General features: G+C 38.7%; 1 protein-coding gene across 5 annotated transcripts in view; it reads right to left on the bottom strand.

The window, feature by feature from the left end:
- DCLK1 (doublecortin like kinase 1) overlaps nucleotides 1-23,726 on the bottom strand; it is a 239,558-nt gene that overhangs the window by 40,215 nt on the left and 175,617 nt on the right. For 2 of the 5 annotated variants that reach the window (XM_021377782.1, XM_021377773.1), the window contains exons 6-8: nucleotides 21,812-21,906; nucleotides 4,278-4,362; nucleotides 2,852-2,960 (exon numbers count right to left, since the gene is read on the bottom strand). In XM_021377782.1, the coding sequence (XP_021233457.1) occupies nucleotides 2,852-2,960; nucleotides 4,278-4,362; nucleotides 21,812-21,906 (289 nt within the window). Of the gene's footprint in view, nucleotides 1-2,851; nucleotides 2,961-4,277; nucleotides 4,363-10,740; nucleotides 15,590-21,811; nucleotides 21,907-22,805; nucleotides 23,144-23,726 lie in introns of those variants that run through there. The other 3 variants (XM_021377801.1, XM_021377792.1, XM_021377812.1) reach the window with 3 other exon arrangements.

Here is a 23,726-nt window from a genome sequence, read left to right as displayed (position 1 = left end):
CGATTTTTCATTTTTCATTTAGTAAAAAAATAGTTAAATTGATTCCTTAAATTGATATGTAAGTTAAATGGAGAATTGAACATGTATGAAATTGTACACGGCTTGTCAAGCAGGACATACAAGTGAGTCCTGAACTGAAAGCACTGCATTACCAAAATGACTGGGCATTTTCATTGCCCAGTATTTAAGCATGGAGGTATCTTCTGGCAATGATGTAGGCATGAATTTAAGGGCCCATGAGGACAGCAGCAAAGAGCATAAAAAAAACAAACATATCATAGCTGTTCAAGTTTTGCGGTCAGTGGAGTGCAAAGACAGTTTGTACGCTGATGTCTTAAGAAATCAGTTAAATGACTGCAAAAAGAATCACAGTGGATGCTGCTGTTTAGGACTTGGAAAAGGAATACAACATGGTTTGAGCAAAGAAAAATTTAAAACTTCTGTACTTCCCTACTAGAGGTCTTAATTCCATTTGTTGGTGCTTGGTGGCTACGCACCCAAGTCAGAGAAAGGACAGGCAGAGCTATCTACACTATTTTTGGGGAATGAAAGGAGAAGTAATATTAGAAATTAAGATATCTGCGGTTCAAACTCAGATAAAATACGCTCTCTTTCAGTAGGAGAGTCTTTCAAACTCCTTGGTTGCCCCAGGAATGCTTCCTTTCTGTCACGAGAAAGGAAATTGATGGTTTTTGTTGGCCATGGGAGACTACGTGTACTCAAAAACACTGAGAAATATGAGCTAGTGAGGAAATGTCAGAATTTGGAAGTATCTGAAAGTTAAAAATGAGCACATATAAAAACACCACAGGACAAATTGTGCATATGATGGAGCAGATATGTAATGAGCAGATGACAACTCTGACTGCTCTTTGTTTTGGTAAAAAGAAAATTAAAGTGAAGATAATGCAAATCCTTTCCCCTAAAAGCTGCAGAACCACGCGCTGTCAGCAGCCCAGGAACCTCCATAACTTACAGGTCTGACAAAAAACATGCATGGCAGTGCCAGAAAGCCAAGTGAAATGGGCATATCACCTCTCACCTGTTACTTAAGCTGAACGATTAAAGGTGCACATGAAGTACAAAACACATTAATTCCAACTGGATTAGAGTCTGGAACCACAGCACTAGCACAGCACACAGCATTGGGCCTACAGTTCATAGCAAGGCTCTGGGCGGCACTTCCCAGCCTTTTGCTGAAAGGCTCGAAGTTCACAGAGGTTTCCATTGCGCTAAAAGCAAAAATCTATCTTCGTTACTTTTGTGAGTGCATTATTTATGATTGTGTGCATCTGTGCACATTCAGGGCCATAAAGAATGCATGGAATGGAATGTAGAAATCGCCACAATGAATATTTTGAAGATCATCTTTGGTTTCTGTTTGCACTGTTCACAGTAGGAGGAAAATGCCTGTGAACGCATTTCAAGTGTCTTTAGTGGCTAACCAGCTCACACAGCTCTGGAGTAGTTGTATCCATGGGATCAGTGGAGATGTGTAACAGAACCCATTCCTACTTGCTTAACACCTCACAGTGCTATTCCTTTGAAGCCTAATGCACACAGAATCCCACAAGCACACTGCAGGCTGATACTTTTCCCGTTCCCCTGAGTGCCACCTTAACAATCTCCAACTTGCCAGACACTCTCATATACAGACTGGGACCTGTCTTTTTCCAAGTGAAGGTAATTTATCATCATCTGCCATGAGATCTACTCTTGACTTTGTCTCTAGGATTAAAATCACATTTGTGGCGAAAGGTTTTTCTTTGAGCCCAAAGGAGAGTCTACAGACTTCTGTAAGTCTAGGATATGATAAATGCAGACATAAAATTTCATTCATGGAATTTCATTATCTGAACTGAACATCTCTATGGTTCTTTCTTTCATACATTTCCAGCTCCGGCTGTTTTGTGGGTGTTTTGGTTTTATTGGCCTTCTCTGCACTGCTACCATCTAACATGAACAATCTAAAAATCTCTTCACATACAGCTATCTTCTGACTTTTAAACCCCATATTCTCTATTTATTTAACAATACCACCAAGAAACACTTGCAGTTCTACTCAGCATTTCTGTCTTTTGTTCTCTTCTTTTTTACACTCAAAATGCTGGTTTGACCCAGTTCAAACACAGTGGGCAAGATTCACCTGTACAAATTTAGTAACTGACACCTGAGCCGGTCAACCTGGCCACTTTCAGCAACGCAGACATTAGAAGTGACTTGTGACTTCTCTAACCTAGAGTGGATGTTTAAAATTAGTCTAACAGTTGGTCTTCAAGGGCAACTGTTCTCCCCTTCTAACTAAAGGGCACTGAAGAAATTAGAAGTTAGATGTTGACCTCACTACAAAAGAAGCAGGAGATAGATGCACATTCTATCAAAGACATGCAAGAGGTTACTCTCCAGCATCAGATGTCAGAATAGACAATTCTGAAGCCAGCTTTTTGTGCTTTCCATAACCACTCAACTGCACACAAAGCTTCCTAACATCTTTACAGAATGCTCCTAGATGTAAAATGTTTCATCAGCCTACCACAAATGGCAAGTTGCAAGAATATTGTGCAAGAAAAGATGCCATTTCAGTGAAGCGGGAAAAATATAACACAAAGAACTGGTAAAACTATGTTGTGTGCAGAAGAAAAAAAAACACAAAACCCACAAAAATTTAAATTTATAGATTGTCCTTGGACTCACTCTCTTTTCACATGAGAGCATTAGTCTAGTTTTTCCATCTGACATTGAGACATTACCTTATTCCACACGTCCTATATTCTACAAATAAAGACATGATCTAGAAAAGTCATGACATTAATGATTGCTTTTACAGTAATAAGCAAATTATCCTTCTCACCTTTCTATACACTCCTTCACAATAGCAAAATTTCCATCTCCTATAGTTCTTCCAACTTTATATCGTTCTGCTATTGATGCTGGAACCTGGAAACCTTCCTCCAACACTTCTGAAAGAATCATTAGTACATTTTTATTGTTAGTGAAGGAAACACAGATGTTGCACATAACATGCGTTTTAAGGCTATGGTCTAGGAGCCTGGAAACCATTCAGAGTCAGTATCTCACTTACTGTACAGTGAAACCATGCTGCTGACATTGTATATACTCAACAGGTTTCACACAGATACAGTAAGGAAAAATAAGACTTCTGGGGGCTCAAACATACCACCATTCCAGTGTTACATAGTTTACCATTCCCATTGCAATATGCCCCCAGGACAAAACCAAAATTGTATTTTTTTAATTATGAAAAGGCCTCTGTGAACTGCACAAGCGCAGACCAGCCTCCAAAAAGGTTTGGAACTCCTTGACACAGCATGATTAAATATATGTACCAAAGAAGTCCAACACTCAAGCACTTATTTTATTACATCCTGTAAACTGAGACATCCATAAAACTCCTCATGTGCTAAGTGCTAGCCCTTCCCCTCCCCCAATATTAAATATTTAGGTTTTAAACAAATGTTCTCAATAATACTACCTCACATGCAACCTGGGTACCAGATGTTTAGGTAAAATTGCATTACACAGTGCCTAAGCATAAGAAAAGTTTGTAGTTTCATGTGTTTTAGTGCTCATTCATGTACCATTATTTTAAACTGTATTTGAAATAGCGTGTTACAAATACCTAACATGCCTCTAAAAGCTGGCAGTAAATTGCAGCTGATACAAGCTACTATATAAATGTACAAAAAAGCAACTTAGAAATGTGACTTGAATTTACACTCTTGAAGCCTTTTAACTATGTATTTTTCTGTTCTTTGTTCCAGTTTAGTATTAAAAGCGAATGTTACATGGGCGCTGAGTTTGCCTGAACTCATAGGCAGCATGAAGAGTTACTGTCAGACAACACCATACACACTTACAAGTGTATATGAACCGGCAGTACTAGAGCAGACACTCTGCCTCATCCAGCTTGGTCAAAGCCCTAAGGGACTAGCCATTGCTCAGCAAAGGCCCAAGATTATCATGTGCTCTTTAGGACAATCACAGATGAGACAAAAACATACTGAAAGAAGCTAGTCAGCATTGGGGTCACCTGCAGAACTAGAGTATCCTGTACCAGAAACACCTCTGAACAGAGATGTTCAGATCAGATGTGGTCTGGAGTGAACCTGAACTGCTGTCAAGGCTGATGAGCCTAACTGGGATTCATCCAGCCTGTGATGCTCCCACTTTCTCCGGCGGGAAGGATGACTCATTTCCTACTCAGCTGCTGTTATCACTACACTGAATGCTTTGAAATGTCAGCCTTCAAATGTTACCTTCTGCAGGTCCATCATTTTCATCCATAGAGCTGCAAACTTTGGTGGATGCTAATGAGGTAGAGGAGCCACTGTGTTGGGAGCTCTGGAAATGGAGAGACACAAATGAAAACAGATGATTGTTAAGGAGCACCAATACCCACAGGATGTCCCAGGTGTTCTGTATGTAAAGCATCCATTTACTTTTGCAGACCGATATGCAGATATTTGCCCATTCTTTCCACTGAAGTTAAACCCTTGGTGCCCCATTTAAATGTAGGCATCCCTAATTCTGTGTATCAGTGCTTTTCTGTTGTTCATTAGATTCTCCCTACTCTACACACATTTTCTGCGGGGAAAACTGAGGAGCTGCGTGCCCTCTGCAGGCAGGGAACTGTTTTCTCAGCAATCATTAACCTAGCAGGCATCAAAGGACAAACATCTGTTTCGACTGAAGTTGGCTTTTTGTTATGGGAACAATTCCTCATTTTTAAAATCCCCCTCTGGTGAAATCCTCTCCAATTGTGTTCTAGAAAGGAGAAATCATTACAAAAAAATTATGGAGAAAATAAAATATCAGGGTGAATAATGTTTGATTTTTTGAAAATAAAGCAATTGGATATAGTCACCTTGAGGCATGAGTCTGCACCTTGGTGTCAAGCCCTTGTACACTGAGTGTCCAAGTGTGCTATGTAACTAATGGGGGGAGGAAGGTCTCTGTACACCTCCAGGCAACCTCAACCCACCCGGATGGATGACAAAAATACAGCAGGCAGGATCACATGGGGGAAACCACCTCTATCCATTGGTTACTACAAAATCTAGGTATATACTTCAGGAAGACTGTTTCATCTCACATCTGGATGGATGAAACTATACAGAGACACAAGACAGACTTGATGTCACCCCAAATTTTTATCCTGTGCTGCAAAACTATCGTACAAATGCAGCCATGGTCCTTTCGAGCAAAAAGGAGCCCTTCTTCAGGTGCTTGTGTTACAACTTGAGTTAGAAGTATTCAGAGGATTTCCAAAGCTAAAACTTTCTTGGCTTCACATCATTCGCATGCTGAAAGGTTACAGAGTGCTGCACTCTGTATTACACAAATTGTAGCCTGTACCACGTGCAACTAACACCACGGAACAGTGTCTCTGTTTGCAAGGCATCTAGATGCCCCAAATCAGGGCGTCAATCTACTTTACAAATGCAACACAGTTCCTTCAGACCCACCCCATCTGCTGCCGTGCAGCACAGCAGACGACTGCGGCAAGAACAACTAACAGCGCAGCAGCTGAGTATTTTGCAGAGCACAGAGCCAGGGTGAATGAGTTAGCAATGTTAGAAGCTGGCCAGTGTGCTGAGATCATTTTGAAAAGACTTACTTCTAATTTCTCTCACAGTAGATTAAGGTCAGATGATTTAGACAAAGGCTGGACTCAGCCTGTTTTTCACTAAATAATCCTGAGAGCTTGCACAGCCCATCTACTGAAAGATTATTGGCCTGTTTTTGTTTTTTTTTTCTTTTAATCAAGCCCAGCTCGTTCTTTTCATCCATCCAAACATTTCTTCTGAACTTTGACTAGAATTAAAAATTGCATTAATCACTTTTTGGACTATTTTTGCTGCCTCTTGACAACAGACTGATTTTACGTAGTTCACTAAGACATAGCAGCAGCCCTCATCTCATGATTAGGACATGTTTATGTATGTGCTATTCCTGTGTTAAATTCTGCTACGCATCTCAGTAACAACTTACCTCTGGTTCATTTTTGAATAAATGAGCAGATGAGGATCAAGGAAACAGGAAAATGCTATGAACCCTCAGAGATGGAGAAGTCATACTCGAACTCATTGTTTCTACACACATAATCATAGAGAATTGTTTACTTTACACTCCTGCTTGTAAAATTAGCAGAAGAAACATGTTTTCTCTACTCATTCTGCTGTTTCTGTTTGCTTTCATAGACCAGACATCCAATTTCTTACTTCTTTTTTCCATTCCACAGCATTTTCCTAAAGGAATTACAGTGTTCAGTATTTGTTACAAACACAATCAATCAGGAATGAATCTTTACATTTAAAGGCTACCACACAAAAAACGTTAGGGCCAGATTTTCAACAGAATATCGAAGCATTCTATTCAGATTTTGCATTTTAAGTGGTGAAATTGCATTTTCCAGTCGATGGCAGCACTGCTGCCTGCATCCCTATGCAGCTTTCTTTGGCAGTTCAGTGCTTCCTTACAGATTCTCACACTCAGTGTTCTGTTTTGTGAGAATGGGAGATGTTAAACCCAGACAAAACTTGGTGGCTGCATTTTTTCAGAACGGGTACCTACATGGAGCCAGATTTCTATCTGGGGACCCAGTTTCTCAAGGATCCTCAAGCTCTGGTTTAGCTGAGTACTGCAACTCAGTCCTTCCGCAGTGAGACCCCTAGGTCCCATTTCAGCAAAGCACTTCAGCAGGTGTTGTGCTTGTAACAAACAGTCTTTATGGCCTACACACAAGTGACATAATTAAACTCACTTCTAAGTATCTCAGGTATAGTTCCCTAAATATGCATTCAGCCCAGGTTTAATAAACATATGTGTCCAAGGAAAATTTAAAGAAAATAAATCATCAGTATGAGATCGATTCTTAAGTGCCCCTATTTCTTTTTTATTATTATTATTGCCGCTATCTTTGCAGCACTCTGTAAGTGTGTGAATGCTAAAATGACAGAAATAAGTGTACGCACTGTACCATTGGTCTGCCACCAACACACAGAGCACCTTCAGTAGGAGCTGTGTGCAAGCACAAGCGTGTGAGCAGCGTGGCTCACCCATAGCAAGAGCACAGCAGCTAAGACAGCAGATAAATACACACACTGGGTTTCTAAAACTTCATTTTTAAACAAAGTGGAAAATATTAAGAAAGCATATATTTCATTACCTTTGCTGAACCTCTCCTATTAAAACAACAGACGAAAAGAAAGCAGGAACTCTACATTTGCATGTATTCAGCACGTCTACTCATGGACCTTTCGCAATTAAAAGAGACATTGCAAGGTAAACATGACACACGAGTATTTTAGTCTTTATTCAGCCCCCTGGAACAACACGCAGGTACTTATTTATTTATCTTTACTTAAGCTAGAAGGACATTTCGTTTATTTAGATTTTAATTAGCTCGTTGTTCTCACAAGCTGAAAGCCCTCCGGGTCCAGCAATCCTTGTGGGTCTTGGTGTTCCTTCCAGTTGGCTTGCCAATCGTGAGGCAGTCTGTCGTGCACACTGTTGCTGTCACAGCTGTGGACCCCATTAGGGATATTACAGATGGGGGGAAAAACAAACTCTAAGCAAGAGTATAATCTCTTCAACACACAGACCTTAATGCAATTAGCTGTTTTAATTTTAAGACATGCTGAGGTGCTTGAAATGTCATCACTTTTACACAGATTTAAAGGGGTTCGTTTGCACAGGTTGCCAGCACATGCTCAGTTTTACGGCACACCTCCGTAAAAGCGATGGCATAAAAAAATCAGGTCTTTGGTGTAAGGACTTCAGATCCTATTCAGGCTTATATAACAGATGGCCAACACACCACACATCTCATTGATGTGAATGGAAACATTAGAGCTCTAGAGTTTCATCCATGTCTCACTGGGAGATTTATTTAGCAACTGTTTTGTGAATAGCTTGTATCTCAGTGGAAATTGTGCTAAATCCATGAAAAAAGGCAGTAAAATAAATGTTATTGCAATTTTTCTCTCCCCATACTCACCTTTGTCCTAAATTAATCTTAAAACCACATTTCAACTCAACAGCAGGAATCATTCTTGTGGACTATCAGAATCAGCAATTGCAAAAGGAAACTTAAACAAGTATGCCTAAGGAAGTTTGATTATGCAATTCAGATTCCTGAATCTTAAAAACCAAACACTGCATTATATTTTCCAAACTTCTCAAAACCTTTATTAGCACATATGGAGCCTAGAAGCTCTCTCAACAATAGATTCCTTTGTATTTTCACAGCACAAAGGAAGCATCTGGATGAAATGTGAGTAACAGAAATGCACACAGGTGTAAAGCTTCATTTGGAACTCATGCAGAGTTATGCTCTTTTAGCAGTGACATTAATGAAGATTAAAATTAGTAAAAAACGTGTAAATTCAGGAATGAGGCCCAGGATAAGGGAATTATTAATGTATTTAAACAATGCTTCCTAAGTTTTTCCCTATTCCCAAGAACTCTACAGAACGGAAAAAACCTGGGAAGAGAAAAAGTGATGTGTGTCAGTAATACGCTCAAGCTAAAAGTTCAAATCAGTAAGGGTAAATAAAATCAAAGCCAAAAAAAACCAGCTGAGCAACCAAGCTCACCTCTTTTGGAACCCATCCTAGTGTTCAGTCAGGTTATAAATAACCTTTGCGAGGCAGCTGTCATGAATTCCTGAGGCAGCTCCTTAGCCTAAGATCATCATGGTTAACAGTAAAATAAAGACAATAGTACAGTGCAGGTAGGACTTAGACTCCCCAGATACCTGTAATACGTAGCTGTGTTAAGCAAAAAGTAATACAAAAAAATGGTACCTCTCCAGAAAACAAAAGGTTAAGCAGAGAAAAGTTGGTGTAGAAAAATATCCGGATGTAAATTTCGGGAGACAAACTCAGGTTTTTTTACCAGTCAATTTAGGGAGAAGCAAAGGGTTACACTGAAACTCTATCTCCCAACTCTATCCAGCGAAAAATGTTTTTGATTTTCCTTTGTTTAATTGCTTACATTTTTTGGCCCAGCCAGTTGAGAGGGGGAAAAAGTTTTCATGTAATCACTGCAGGGCTGGCAAAAAAATACTTCATGGAGAAACATCAAATCTTCAGTCTTCTTGCTGAAAGATCAGAAGCCAGTGGAATTCCATATGCAGAAAGAGAAATGATGAAACTGTTTTCTTTGCAAATTCAGATGCTGCACTAAACTGACACTTAAGATCCACATTATTTATGAACTGCTTCATCTGGAAAGGAACAATAGAAAATGTATGCAAATCTGCTACTTATCCACAGTTCTATATCCTGCACTGTATCGTTAGACAATTGATTTAAAAGAGATCTTACACAGGGAAATGATAACTTTTTCAATTATGCAATTCAGGATTTACACAGCTTGCAAAAGAGATAAATTCGAACAGCCAAAGTAATAATCACTCATGAGGTTGTTTTTCTTCTTTGAGGGATCGAGGGACCCAGACTTCTCTATATGGTAGTTAGTGGTAAACTTGCATCTAACCAACCTCTGCTAGTTCCTAACAGCTGCTTTCGAAGTGAAGCTGTAATTCAGACTGTAGGCTCGTTCAAGCTTTGGTACCCTCAAGAAATGACTGATTTTCTAAGAAAAATGTATGTATCATATTCAAGGTATTATAAGTTGATCTAGCATTCTTGTATCCATAGCACAGTTAACATGAAATTTCCATGTGCAGTAGAGCAATGTGAAGGATTATTTTTTCCTTATCTAAAGCTAGGTATTTCATAGGTACAATTTCCCACTTGAATACAACATAAAAACTCAAATTGCAGATGAAGGAGGTTCTTATTTTTTGCACTTAATTAAAGACATAGCACAATCAAACATTTTATTTTTAAACTATTTGAACTGTATTCTGAAAGCTCTCCTGATATTCTTAACTGTCACTTGGTAGACTGAAACTTGTTTACTTCCAGTATTCCTCCCTTCTACGGTGCTTTTTCCTTTCTGTGTCTGTATGACCTTTTTGGCAGACTTATTTAACAGTAAGCAGGAGGGTTTCAAAAGTAGAATTTGTATCAGGCCCCCAGATCCCTCTAGGAGAGTGTCTGGATGTCACCGGCAGATTGGAAGGATGACATGTCAGAAACTGTAATGTCTCTTCCCCTGCTCCCACCGAACAAAATTTATGAATATTTTAAATAAATGAATATGTATATATAAATATATAAATAACATATATATTTTAAAGAGTGGGAAGCTGTACCAACCAAACAAGGAACTTATATTAATCACAGTGAGCGTGTTTCAGTACTCTTAACTTTTTACGGGGCTATTTTTCTATTACTTAAGAGGAGTTCTGCTACAGCTCAGCTGTCAGCAGGAGCTGGTGCCCAGCTTTGGATACAGTATGCCGGTTTCCCGCTTAACACTTCAAACCTACCCCGCCATGTGCACACAAACTTACCCATTCGCAATTCAAAGCAGGTATATTTACTGCCTCCAAAAGAGCCATTAAAAAAAAATAAAAAAATATTCCTTGAAGGATCTCTTACATCTACATACCAGGGCCCAGAGTTTATTATTTAAAAAAGCACTGAATGTGTCTGCTATGAAAAGGAACCCATCAGGATGCATGAATCCCATACGCTTAGACTACGTGATGGACAATGCTGATCCAATATGAACGTGCAAAACCAAGGGTAATTTTTTTTAAAGCCTGTAAATCATGTTTCCAAAATAAACTCACTGAGCAGTGTGTATTTTTTAAATATATTTATTACATCACTTACAATAATCTACAGTAATGTTAAATCTAGCGAAACAACAAATTGCAACCAGGATGACATGGTCAAATATGAAACACAAGTACAACACAGTATGATGAAACAATGGCACAAAAGTGAAGGTGACTTTCTTCAGCTGTTATTATACGAAATAAAACATTCATCGGCATTTATTTTTGCAAGTTTTACTTTTTTTTTTTTTTGCTGATAAATCAACAGCTATCTTTTTGGTTTCCTGCATCACATCAATACAAAAATGGTATATTTTAAAAAGCAAATATCCAAGCACTTTTCTTAAAAAAAATAATTGTATGCATAACTTTGTAAAATCTTAAGCCTATGTTGGAAATGTGCCAATATTTACAAGATCATAGTGCAACTAACAAAACAAAGAGACCTTAGCACAAACATTGGTAGCTCCTCTTTCACTACAGTTCAAATCCCAAAACACTGTGTTGCAGGGCAAACCACAAACTAGTTACCTCATATAACAGCAGACAACAAGTACACGCTGAAAACAATATATCTTTTTTCATACTTCACTGTTGAGGGTTAATTTAAGCAAATTTGAATATAATGAACATGCAGGAATACAGACACTTAAAATGCATACAAATGTGTATGTGTGCACTGCGTGTGTTTTTAACCCTTCTATAAATTGTGCGTACACAACCCATGTATCTACATAGCCACTGACTTTGGTGGGGGCCGAGGGCACCCAAAAAATCAGGTGCACGGTCAAATAGGCAAAACGAGCCAGTCCAAAGGTGTTACTATGGCAAACACAGCTCAGAATGACAGTTTTTGAACAGAGGCATTTGCCTGGGAGGCATCACACTCAGAAGAGTGCAATAATCACTTGCTCGCTTTTACCCACTGTAAAACCACTGCTGGCTGAGTAACATAACGTTATTTTTCTCTTTATCACTCAGAGTTGCAAGATCTCATGCCATCACTAACAGATGAACTGAAAGTGAAGATTAAACTAAAAGCAATCTTGCAGTAGGCTGTATACCATTGATTGGATACAAGATAGCACAGACAACATTAATCCAAGTATTCATCAAGCGACAAGGTAAATTAGCACCATAACGATTTTTTGTCCATTGAGTTTTCAATAGCTTTTGACATAACTAGCAACTTGGGTTGATCAGATGTTCCCTTCTCTATTATCAATTCATTTTAACTTTTAGAGCTCAAAAACATTTTCCATAACTTACTGTACTACATAAAGTTCACACTGCAGGGTGAAATACAAAGCAGTAAAGGCAAACAATATTTTTTATTTCAAATTTTAAGCCAAAAAAATCTCAACCTATACGTTCTTCAAGGAGGTTTAATATGATGTATCCCTTCTTACAATACAATTTATGTTCACATTATTAATTCCTCGGGGTTTTCATTTTACAGGCTTTGAAAATAGCCTGAAGGGAAAATAACCAACTATAATGTGCCGTCCCTGAATTATTTTAAAAATTGAAAAGTAATTTTCAGAATGGATACTGAATGTTAACCATTTCACTGATTTCAACAGCAAAAAAAAAGCAGATAATATTGTACGACTTAATTACACCGCATAACAGTGCAGGCCACAAGGAGATAAATGTCTGATCTTGTCTAAATAATACAGTTTCAACTTTATGATTAATGTTTTGTCTGTGTATATACACTTCGTGCATATGGTCTTATCCTTCCCACCTTGAAGTCAATCATGTTTTTGCCACCAGCTCAAAACAGAGCAGAACCAAGCCCTTGTTTGTACATGAGATCTCTTAACATTGTTCAGAATTCCTAAGGGGAACTGCTCAGCGTGGATAGATCAGTACAGCTACATCGACTTCGACAGAGCTGAAGCGATTCCCACCAGATGAACGTCTTCCCATCATAATATTTTCCCCAAATATTAATTTAAAGAAGTCACAAATGTGACAGAACTGTGCATCAATTTGAAAGCCATTAAGCTACATATTTGTGTGTGCGTGCACAGATGTACACATACACACACACATTCTGTGCTTCACATATGAACTGCTTGTTGCATAAAAGAAAAAGAAAAGAGGTTACAAATAATCCAGAAAGTTGCAGAAAGCATTAGGGAAATAATCACAAGTATTCAAAAAGCTCAAAGGGAAGCAAAGCATTCACAAGCTATACAAGGCTCTTTAGCTACATCATAATCACCTGATAGTAGGTACAAATAATGCAGCATACAGAGAACTATAAGAGGTTCAAACACTATAAAGTTACTTGAGCTATTCTGTTATTTAATGCAGCTGATAAAATCTAGGGACAAACTAAAACCTGTGCTGTTGCAAGCAGAACTACAGCATCATGAAACAATTTCAGTTTCACCAATAAACTGAAACCTCCTGGTCTTGCTCAAAAGAAACATTTCATTTCTGCTCATGTATAATGGGAATTACATTCCACACAAAAGGGATCTCAAAGCCTATAAACAGTGTACCTTTTCAATCTCTAAGGGACTTTCATTCCTTAAATGAAATATTAATGATATGTATTGCCCCTGAATAGCCCCTTAATACAAGTCATATGTTGAAATGATTAAATGCAAAAGACTAGCATAGTCTTTGCAACAGTCCTGATGGAAAACTTGCTATGATAACAATTATTGATATAAGGCCCATTTTTCTTTTCCACAGCTAGGCAAAGCCGTGCCATTCCCATTTGCTGGCAATCTGGGCTCTTTATGCAGAAGAAACATTCTTAATAAACTGCCTTCAGCAGCAGTAGTCTATAAGGAAGAGGAGAGGAAAAATAAAATTCCTGGAATTTATTTTCTTTAGAGGAAAAAGCAAACTGCAAAAAGTCAGTAAGCATTTTGCTCAGTCTAGTGGAGTTCTTCGAGTTTTTGGAAGCTGATCCCAATGCACCTCAATACTATGCAGGTTTCTTGGGATGAAGTAATACATTTTACTAAGACATTCCTAATAACAGGCAAAAATGCAAGTAACTTCACAGCTGTGAATGTTTTCAGGAGAACAGGACAGCCCTATGTCCCAGTATGTGAGGGAGACTGTTCCTACTGCTGGTTTTAAATCCGAACTCTGAAGGAGGAATGGCAAAACATGCATTTCAAAACGGAATGACCTAACTGCTTCAGCAAACCTACCAGTTCAGTGACTGTCTCTCCAGGTGATACTGGAACCAAGTATTGAAAACAGAGAAGGTAAGTTTTGTATTCTGCTGCCCTTTCATTTATTTTTGTAAATACTATCTGTAAAGAAAATGATAACGATACAGTGAAGCCATAATGTCACACGCCAACATTTTCCAGATGCTGAATTTTATTATGAATTTTATTATTTCACTGTATTTAAAAGTTGGCATGTGGCAGCTAACCACTTTATTCTAATAAGTACATTTTCCTGCTTTCAAAATATATTAAATCATCGCTAAGTAGATCAAAAATATAATCTCTATAGATTTTTGTTGAGGATCAAAATAACACTGATTTCTAATTCTTAAATCATTAGTATTTAAGGTACTAAAAGGAAATGTGTAAAACAGTGAAAATGTGTCATCACTACACTCTAGGCTTAAATACAATGGATAAACACTAACGTAATATGCAGCGTACAATGAGAAATATTGCTATTATGTTAACTAATGTAGCTGACTAAGTATCTCACAATAAAGCAGCAGAAAACAAATAAAATTAGTAAATATTTGTTAAGCATCTGGTTATAAATGCATGACCTACTTTAACACTAAATGAGTTTTGCATATTCATGCTGTACAAAATGACCACCTCTAGAAATGATGAAAACAGAGAAATTAGGTCACTAGGAGGATGATTTACAGCACCACCATTTCTGTATGCTTTCATTTTAAAATGGCATCAAACGTCTTACTGTGGCAAATGAAGAAAAGAAAATGCTCTTGTCCTTAACATGAGTGAAAATAATCAGTAGTTTCTCAGGCAAAATGTGCTTTACCAAAAGGTGTCATCGTGTGTGTCACACTGCGCTGGTAGCTCGCAGGCCCACAGGTTTCCTCTTCAGAAACGTGTCCACATTTACTTGCAACACCAGGATCATCAGCATTAGCAGCCCTTGTAAGGGAAAACATTCACATTGCCTGCGACCACTGGTCTGTTTGCTCTCATCATAATGTAAAGAGAACTTTAACGCTGCTTTGAAAGCATTTACTTTCTGTTCTGTGGGCACAAAGGATTTCTTCCCCTTCTTTTCACATAGCCAAAAAGACTAAACTTGGAAAGGAATGAGATTAAAGTGTTCCAAATGTTTGCACTGGGAGCAGAGAATGTGGTACAAGCAGTTTAATACGGCAGCTTTTTCTTTTCTGCATTTTACCCACTCACTGGTAAAAGCAAAGCATCCGTTAACTGTTCATATCAAAATGATTAAAGATACCTATGTTAAAAACAGAACGTATAATCAGTACCTCAGATGCTAAAAGGAGTGCTATTCATAAATGTGCCCACCATGGATTTGTGCGTTATATTCACCTTATACAATCTTCACTGCTAACAGTGTGCATAATGCTGTTTTGTATTTGATGGACACATTCAATGGCTCATTCATTACAAATTCTTGCATTAAAATGCAGTGGTAAAGCCAAAAATACCCCCGCATACTAGAATTAATTTGGCCCGACGTTTTTAATATGAAATATGCAAAACTCTTTTGTGTGATTCACTATCACTGTAAATTAGCAGCTATTCTCTTTAAAAATGTTAAACCTTCACCAAATCACAAACCATAAACATTGTTCCATTTTCTCTTTTACACTGAGTCTCCTACTGAATCCAAATCATCCGAGGAGAGTGGGCGATACAGGTCCTGTAAGATGAAGTGCAGTATAGATTTGTTTATTGTGCTTGATTTGTTGCACTGCAACTGTTTTACAATCTTTTTGATACTGTGGACCAGAAGATCTTGTTTAACATAAAATACACATTTTCCACATAATCAGGTTTTTTCTTATTTTCATACAATTAATTTTTAATCAACAAATAGATGGCTGGAGTTTTCATGTACGAAATATTCTAAGAGGCAATTGTTTTTTCCTTTGATTCTTTCCCATTAAACACTATTAAAGCAATATTTGACTTTTTGAAGAGTCTCCTAATCCTTTGGAAACTTGGCAGTATGAATTTAACCTTTCTTCTTTTCCCAAATAGACTCTATTTCCCTTTTTGCTGTTTTGTCAAAGCGGTACGAAAGCAAATGCTTAGCTTCTGTTACAAACTAATCCAAACTTGCCACCCACTGGTCATATAGTATGGCTCTGGCAGTATTTGAGCTCCAAATGCTGGCCCTGTACACGGCCCATTACTGACAATGGGATCTCTTCCACATTTTGGGGTGAGACAGCATATGAAACACCCCAGTCACTGGCTCTTTCTGATGGTAGCCAAGCAACCAGCTCATGACAGCAGAGAGAGTCTGAGTGTACGGATCCACTTCAGTTTTCCAACACCCACTCTGAGCATTCTCTGACTGATCAGATTATCCTCAAGCTCTGGAGGTGCCAGGGGATGAGGCATCGCCCTACTCAACCTACATAGCACAAGAAGCTTCTCTGAGGCACACAATAGCACAGAATGGAAGAGAAGGTTGGACACGAGGCAGTATGGGCTAGAGTAGTATTGTTTCAGGGTGAATTCAGCCTAGGTGGTGAGGTGGAGAGGTGGAGCAGCCTCGCGGCTGGCAGTTCTCAGGCCCCCCCAGCACAGCCACATGCTGCTGCCTTTTGGCCCTTTCTGAGGATCCTTCACATACAGAACATGTTTACGAAGTACAACAAAACAAATGGAAGACAGAACATTGGCAAGATCGGCAAGATATAAGAACGCATAGGAATGGGAAAGCTGATGGAGCCAGCCTTAGGGGCTTCGGTCTTTTTTAATCGTGGGAGGAAAACCGAGACGGAAAATCTAAATCTAAAAGCTGTGCTATGAAACAAAAGCTACCTAAATGAATGCTTAAGAAATTTCCAATTTACAAGTCTCTACATGATCTATGCAGATTTATGTTTTACTTGCAGGCATGAATAAAGAGGACTTTAATTCCCTTAAATGGGTTTGCGTTCCCTGGAATGCTTATTCTGCATGAGCACGTGTACACACAGTAAGCCATGTCAGATGGCTACATGCTTTAGAAAATCAAGTCTTAAATAAATTTCTATTTTTGGTTGAACAATCTGGAAAAAAAAGAATTTCAAACAGACAGGCCCATCTTAAACTAGTTAATGACCAAAAGTTCTTTTCTGCACATGCAGTTCTGGAGTTTCTAAAATACAGTACAGGAAAAAAAAATGATTTGATGGCAACAAGACAAACTTTTGAATGACATCTTTTAAGTAACTATTTACTCCTCTGAATTAAAAAAAAAAGCATTTAGAATTTACAAAGAAGTCATTTGTAAGACTGAATTTTCATATCTGGGGAATATGTTTGTGTTTTCTTTCACAACTACATGGTCATTTTCAAGAAAAACCATGCACAAAATTTCAGGATCGTACCTCCTGCCCTTCCAAATAGTTTTAAATACTGGAATCATTTTAAAGATTTCCCTTCTACAATAACTTTTCTTGCCTGTACTTTGTTGAAAAGCTTTACTTCTAAGAAATACGAGAAAAATCTATTTATTATTTTGGATATATAAATAAAACGGCAAAACTTGCTGGATTAGTATGATTTCTTGGACAAATAAAATTGATAAAATCTTTATATACATAACATTCAACTTCACCGTTTGGGCAAGACATACCTTAAATCTAATTTCTTTTAATCCAGTATGCTGTAGAACAAATGTTTAAAATAATGGCAAGAAACTGTAAAATCAGACATAAAGTATAAAATCTTTCCACCCTAGCTCAAATTCTAACACTAATTACAAGATGCTGGAAAAACAGTCTCATAGACTATTAAAAAAGCTAATTAAATAAAATGGGAAGGGGGCTGCTATTATGTGTATTTTTTACTGTGATTGCCATGTCACCATTTCTTAGTCTTTGCCATTAACCATACTTTGCTGAGGCAGGAACTGTAACTATGTGCAGCATGGTAACTGTTCCTACTTTAACTGTTATAAATCTGAATTTCAGATTTTTCCATCCTCTTTAGAAATACACAGCTAAATAGATAATAATTTAAGACAAGAATCTTAATTCCTTATTAAAAATAAAGAATGAAACTGTAAGAAAGCACAATAGTTCATAGGGTGCAAGTTTAAATACTCAGAAGCCAAAAAACATAAAAGTTAACACAATCCCTGGTTCGCTTTCAAGTCATAGAATCATAGAATCATAGAATCATAGAATGGCCTGGGTTGAATAGGACCTCAAAGATCACCTAGTTTCAACCCCCGTGCCGAGTGCAGGGTCGCCAACCACTAGACCAGGCTGCCCAGAGCCACGTCCAGTCTGGCCTTGAATGCCTCCAGGGACGGGGCATCCACAACCTCCCTGGGCAACCTGTTCCAGTGCGTCACCACCCTCTGTGTGAAAAACTTCCTTCTAATATCTAACCTACATCTCCCCTGTCTCAGTTTAAACCCATTCCCCCTTGTCCTATCGCTATCCACCCTTGTGAACAATTGTTCCCCCTCCTGTTTATACGCTCCCTTCAAGTACTGGAAGGCCACAACGAGGTCTCCCCGCAGCCTTCTCTTTTCCAAATTAAACAAGCCCAGTTCCCTCAACCTTTCCTCATAGGAGAGGTGCTCCAGCCCTCTGAAGTCCTTGTATTACATTAATGTTTCAAATCTTGCCTTCATCAAATATAGACTGAGTTTCAACAGAGATTATATATGCAACTTTCACTGAGTTCTGAATTTATGGAAACAACTCAACCATATGCAAGTGAGAAAGGAAGAAACTTTATCTTCTACGTTCTAGCTTTTGAGGGTCTAACATTTTATCGGAATGGGTACAAGAGTACCATTTTCAAGATCATAGTACATGTATCACAATAACATTCTTGGCTTTATTTACAGCAATGGAAAGCCTTGTGTCAAAGGCCAGAATTTACTTCTTTAAAGGGTGAATAATGAAATGTCAGTAAGAAGAGTGATCCCTATTTTAAGTTGCCTAATGCATTCCATAATTGGAAGGAGTATTTTATTTAGAGAATTCTACCATCTGTATTATTTCTGTAGCTCTCTACCATTCATAGGGAGCAAACCCTTAGTCTGCTGAGTTACTTCAATTTCATCCCTCTGGATTCAAAAGCATGACTTCCTTCCTCTCACCTGTATTTCCCAGGAAAAATATTGGCAGCCTGCCCAGAGCCCTGAGCATTCTGAAGTACCAAGGCTACGACTCCCTCGTAACACTCGGATGGGGATGCTGAGGAGCTGATCGACTGCTTACACCAAAGGGAACCAGGCTGTGCTAGAGTAAACAGCCCCTACAGCCCATGCATCTGATGGCATGGGAGCACAGGTATTCAAACTGACTCAAACCACTCAAGAAGAGAAAACAAATTAGAGCTGAGTTGGCATTCCCAGGCCTCAGCATCTTATTTCAGTTCTAAAGAAGCAGCTCTCTCAAACTCCATGTAAAGAGGGAAACGCAGAAACCTTGCCGTAATCTTTAACCCCAGAACACAGGTCTAGCAGCCAATGCTCTTCTTCTGGGCATGGGGCAATAAAACCTCACTTCCCAACACCGGGGGCAAGAAAGACAGTGAAATCAGTTCCCTCTTCTATGGTACCAACACTTCATTAACCTCCCAGGGAACAGATCTGCTCCTGCAGCTGGCTAGTCAGCCCTGTGGTTGAAGGCAAATCAAAATGCCCTGGGTTCAAACTTCATTTCTGACAATATGGTACAGAAAATAACGTGTCCACTAAAGAAAACTTTAACAGGTACATACGAAAGACGGCACTAAAACAAAACAGAATGCTATTTGGACCGCTAAAGAAAATTTCCATTAGTAAGCACTGTTTTTCATACAGCTGATTTAGTCATTGCAATACACATCATGACCTTTAATGACACACTCAGATGGTTTTGCGTTGGACTTCCAGCTCATTCACTTCACAAGGTAAACATGAAAGGAGCGGATATAAATTCTCAGAGCATGTGTAAAGTTTCCATCGCTTAACTCCTCAGCACGTTCTTTTGTAAACTAAATCATACTACACCAATGTATTTTTACGTGACTGTATTTCATGCTTCTGCAGGTACCATTTTTTGGTCTAGAATAAAGTCAGAGAAGCAAAGCTCAGAAAAGACCCCCGACTGAGGTCAGTGGGAGTGGTTATGAATATCTGAGAAGACAATTCGACTCTTTAACAACTAACAACATTCTATCTCTCCTCTAATTTATTTCAATACTTATCTTCTATACACTTAGCAATGTGATTATGTTACCACTACACAGCCCTTTGCATTCATAATACTGATCCTTCATATAGGGAACGTGGATAAAAAGAAGCCTTTCTGCCTCACTCTTCACATCTGAAAGTCAGAAACCTTGTGGAAAAATGTACCATGCGTCTGATCATGCAGACCACATGGTTCCCACTCACACATCCACAAATGTTAACAGAAAAACATATTTTCAGTGTGGACAGAGAAGCATCAGTGGTGGGAAGTAAGCTCTGGGAAGTTACTAATGAAAAGAAACAGCCTTACAGCAGATGAAAATCCACTGTACACTGATACTATCCATCTTAAGAGATAACCTTACTTTGCTGATGTGTAATTCATTTAGAACTTTGTTCCCTCTTCGATGACTTATTAATGACTCATTAACAAGCCATGAGATTTAGGAGCAAATGGGTACGGAAGAAAATGTATTCAAGAAGATTTCAGTACCGACTTACCCATCTGCAACCTGCATCTTTACTCTGTACCAGGAAACACATGACTGCCCCTTGGTTTCAAGCTGCCACTCACTGGCTATCTCTATACTGCAAGACCACAGAGAACTTCCAAGTCAGCTTCCAAACCTATAAGCAAGTCATGGCAGAAATCCATGGCAGTACTGCAGCCTGGGATAAGACATGAGCATGCGCAATCCCTCAGCTCCCTGGTATCCACGGAACAGAAAGAAGGGTACACAGGCCAGAAGGAAGCAGTGCCATGTTCCACCTATTCCTGCTCTGAGTATCTGGGAAATCAGGTCTGCCCAAGCCTCCTAAGGTCAAGCAGTGTCAATTGGTGTACGTAATCCCTTATTTAGAGAGAAACAAATAGTCTTTACTTAAAAACTGAAAAGGCATAGAAAGTCATGTGTTCAAATTGTATTTATAAACAGAAGCCTGAGAAAGAGAGCACTGCCTTAGGGAAGTTTTCACTGAGAACCGATCACAGTTTAGAAAATAGCAGAAGAGAGGATACAGAGACATCTGTCCCATTGCTTCTGAACAAATACCAATAATTAAACCAGCATATGGAGCCTTTTGGGTTGAACGAGTAATATTCTGTCAGGCCAGCACAGCAGTAACATACATACTACGGTAATTCTGCTTGTTTAGGTATGCTGTAGATTCTCTGTACAATGCAAAACAGTAGTGGGAAGCTACAGCTTCTAACAACTCTGGTCCAGCAAAGTGATTGATGAATCTTGTGCTGCCTTGGTACTCATTATATCTTCACTGCACAAGGCTATGTATCACAGATAATCCACAGCTAAATTCAGCACTACATTCTTTTACCCTGCTTCAAAGTCAAAGCTATCTGTAGGTTTCACAAGTGACATAATGCATGTGGCACATATAGAAGAAAAAAAAAGTCTTTCACAACATGAGTATTTCCTCTCAGTTGTGAAGTGTTTGGAAAAAGATATTAAAAACAAAAAAAAAGTTTTGCGAAAAAGAAGCAAGATATCCCCTACTTTCTCTTGAGAATAAAACAAATCCCAACATACTTCGCATTTGGACAGACATACAACAGTTGTATCCCACTTAAGAATGTTGTAGGAACACAACAAGGACTGAAAGCCAGGCTTCCCACCCTACACCTCTAAATACAAGGTATCTCTGAGGAGAAGGCTACATGAGAATGGCTGTGCTGGCCACCCTCAGAAATCGGTTTCCTTATTTCCTTACCCTCTGTTTCCGTAGGCTTCCTGGGCTGGTGGGAGATGGGCTTGGAGACTTCCCAGAGCGGGGAGTAGAAAGTTGGCTACCAGGGGTTCCATTCACTAAAATGACATTAAATTGAGAAAATAAATACAAAGCATTATTAAAAGCAAACAAATAATTAAATCAAGATATCTCATTCCCTCTCAGTCTTTTTTGAACAGTTTTTATTTTTTCCATGTTTTAAACATAAAATAGGGTAATCCACAAAATAAATGTTTCCTCAGAGTTTTGGCTCATGAAGCCATTTTTCATACAGAGTGCAAGCAAATAATGAAACTGAAAAGGCTGTTTAGTGAATGACGGAGAACACTATCATATTTTCTTCACCAGTATTGTTCCTGCACTTGAAAGCAATGTGCTTTGTTAACTTTAACAGATATTTACTGCACTTAAACTTTTTCATTCCATTTAGTTAGAGCTTCAAGTGCAACCCATCAGGAATAAAAAGCAGTTCTGCTTTCAAGAACAAATCACCTGTTAGCTGTCCCTCAGCCATTTGAAGAGATTTTTGCATTACTGTCTGATCCAAACATCACCTCAGACTTAACCCAGAAGGGCTTTCTTGGTACAAATAAATTTGATGTAACATCTCAAGGCTAACTTACATCACACCATCACTTTCTCAAATAAATAAGTTCCTGCAGATACACCAGTGCTTATAATTGTAGAAGCATCTTTTCATGCATGTGACATTATCTGCTAAATAAACAAAACAATACCAGCAGAGGACAGAATTCTACTACAGAGTAATCACACTATCAATAATGTTCACACTGAAACACTGGTACTAGCAAGTATGTATCACACATCTCTGTAAATATTCTCTAAACAAGCAGCTGTTATATCACAGTCCAAAGCTATCAGCATCAGGAAAAAAAGAACCAATAATTAGACTCCCAGATTCTCAATTTTTGGAGAATATTTACATACTAGGATATCAACAAGGCATTTGACTTACCTTCTATGAGTTCTAGCATGGACAAAATCTGACTGTTTAACCTGACAACAGCAAGCAGCAAAATTCCTGCTCTGTGCTAAGCCAAGCTGTAGCAAAACTGAGAAGCAACGGGATTAGTTAAGGATAGCTGGGGCTGCTCGCAGAGTGAGCTGAACGCGATGCAGGATTCATAAGCAGAAGCCTTTTCTGCGTAAGGCTGACGTCTTCAGAGCAGCAGTGGGAGGTGCAGGTGCTGTCTTAGGGCTACATCAAAGGTGTCAATTAAGCATAAAGCTGCTGCTTCACAACGCTGAGCCACCACAACCCCCACTCGCTTGCCATGGAGCCCCGAAAGCCTGAGCAATTTTATATGCTGTGCACTGAATCATAACGAGGTGCCTTTGGGGGCAACATACCAAATGACTCATCTGAAAATCAAAATGACAATAACTCTTGTAAAACCTTGGCTGACTGGCAATCTAGCAAATGCTAATTCCTTTGGATAATACAGTAGGTATTTTTAATGGTTTTTTCTTGCTTTTTACATATTACATCGCTCTCACTAGCTAACACTGGGCCCATATATTACAAAGAAGAAACAGCTATACCTACTACACTACGTGGATCAATAAAATATGGTATACTGAGTGATAAATGATAACTACTAAATAGTGATTAAAGGACTGGATCTCAGCATCATTTTGTGCAAGGCACTGCTTAAGATAAAAGCGCATTTTCTTTGTATAACCATACAAACAACAAGAAATAGCAGCCGCATTTACATAGAATGCTTTTATAGAAAACCATTGCACCCGTCTAGGCTACAAACTCTCTTTGTACAGAGGACAATGGTTTGTATATATCAGCACTGATTCAAATGTTGTCCAAAGCATGTGTGGGGGAGCACATGCATATGGATGGACACATTCACTGAAGGTCGTT

The sequence above is a fragment of the Numida meleagris genome, chromosome 1 (genome assembly GCF_002078875.1).
Source record: "Numida meleagris isolate 19003 breed g44 Domestic line chromosome 1, NumMel1.0, whole genome shotgun sequence".
Taxonomy (NCBI): Eukaryota; Metazoa; Chordata; class Aves; order Galliformes; family Numididae; genus Numida; species Numida meleagris.
The sequence above is the reverse complement of the archived record's forward strand: the minus strand, read 5'-3'. Positions and strand labels throughout refer to the sequence as shown.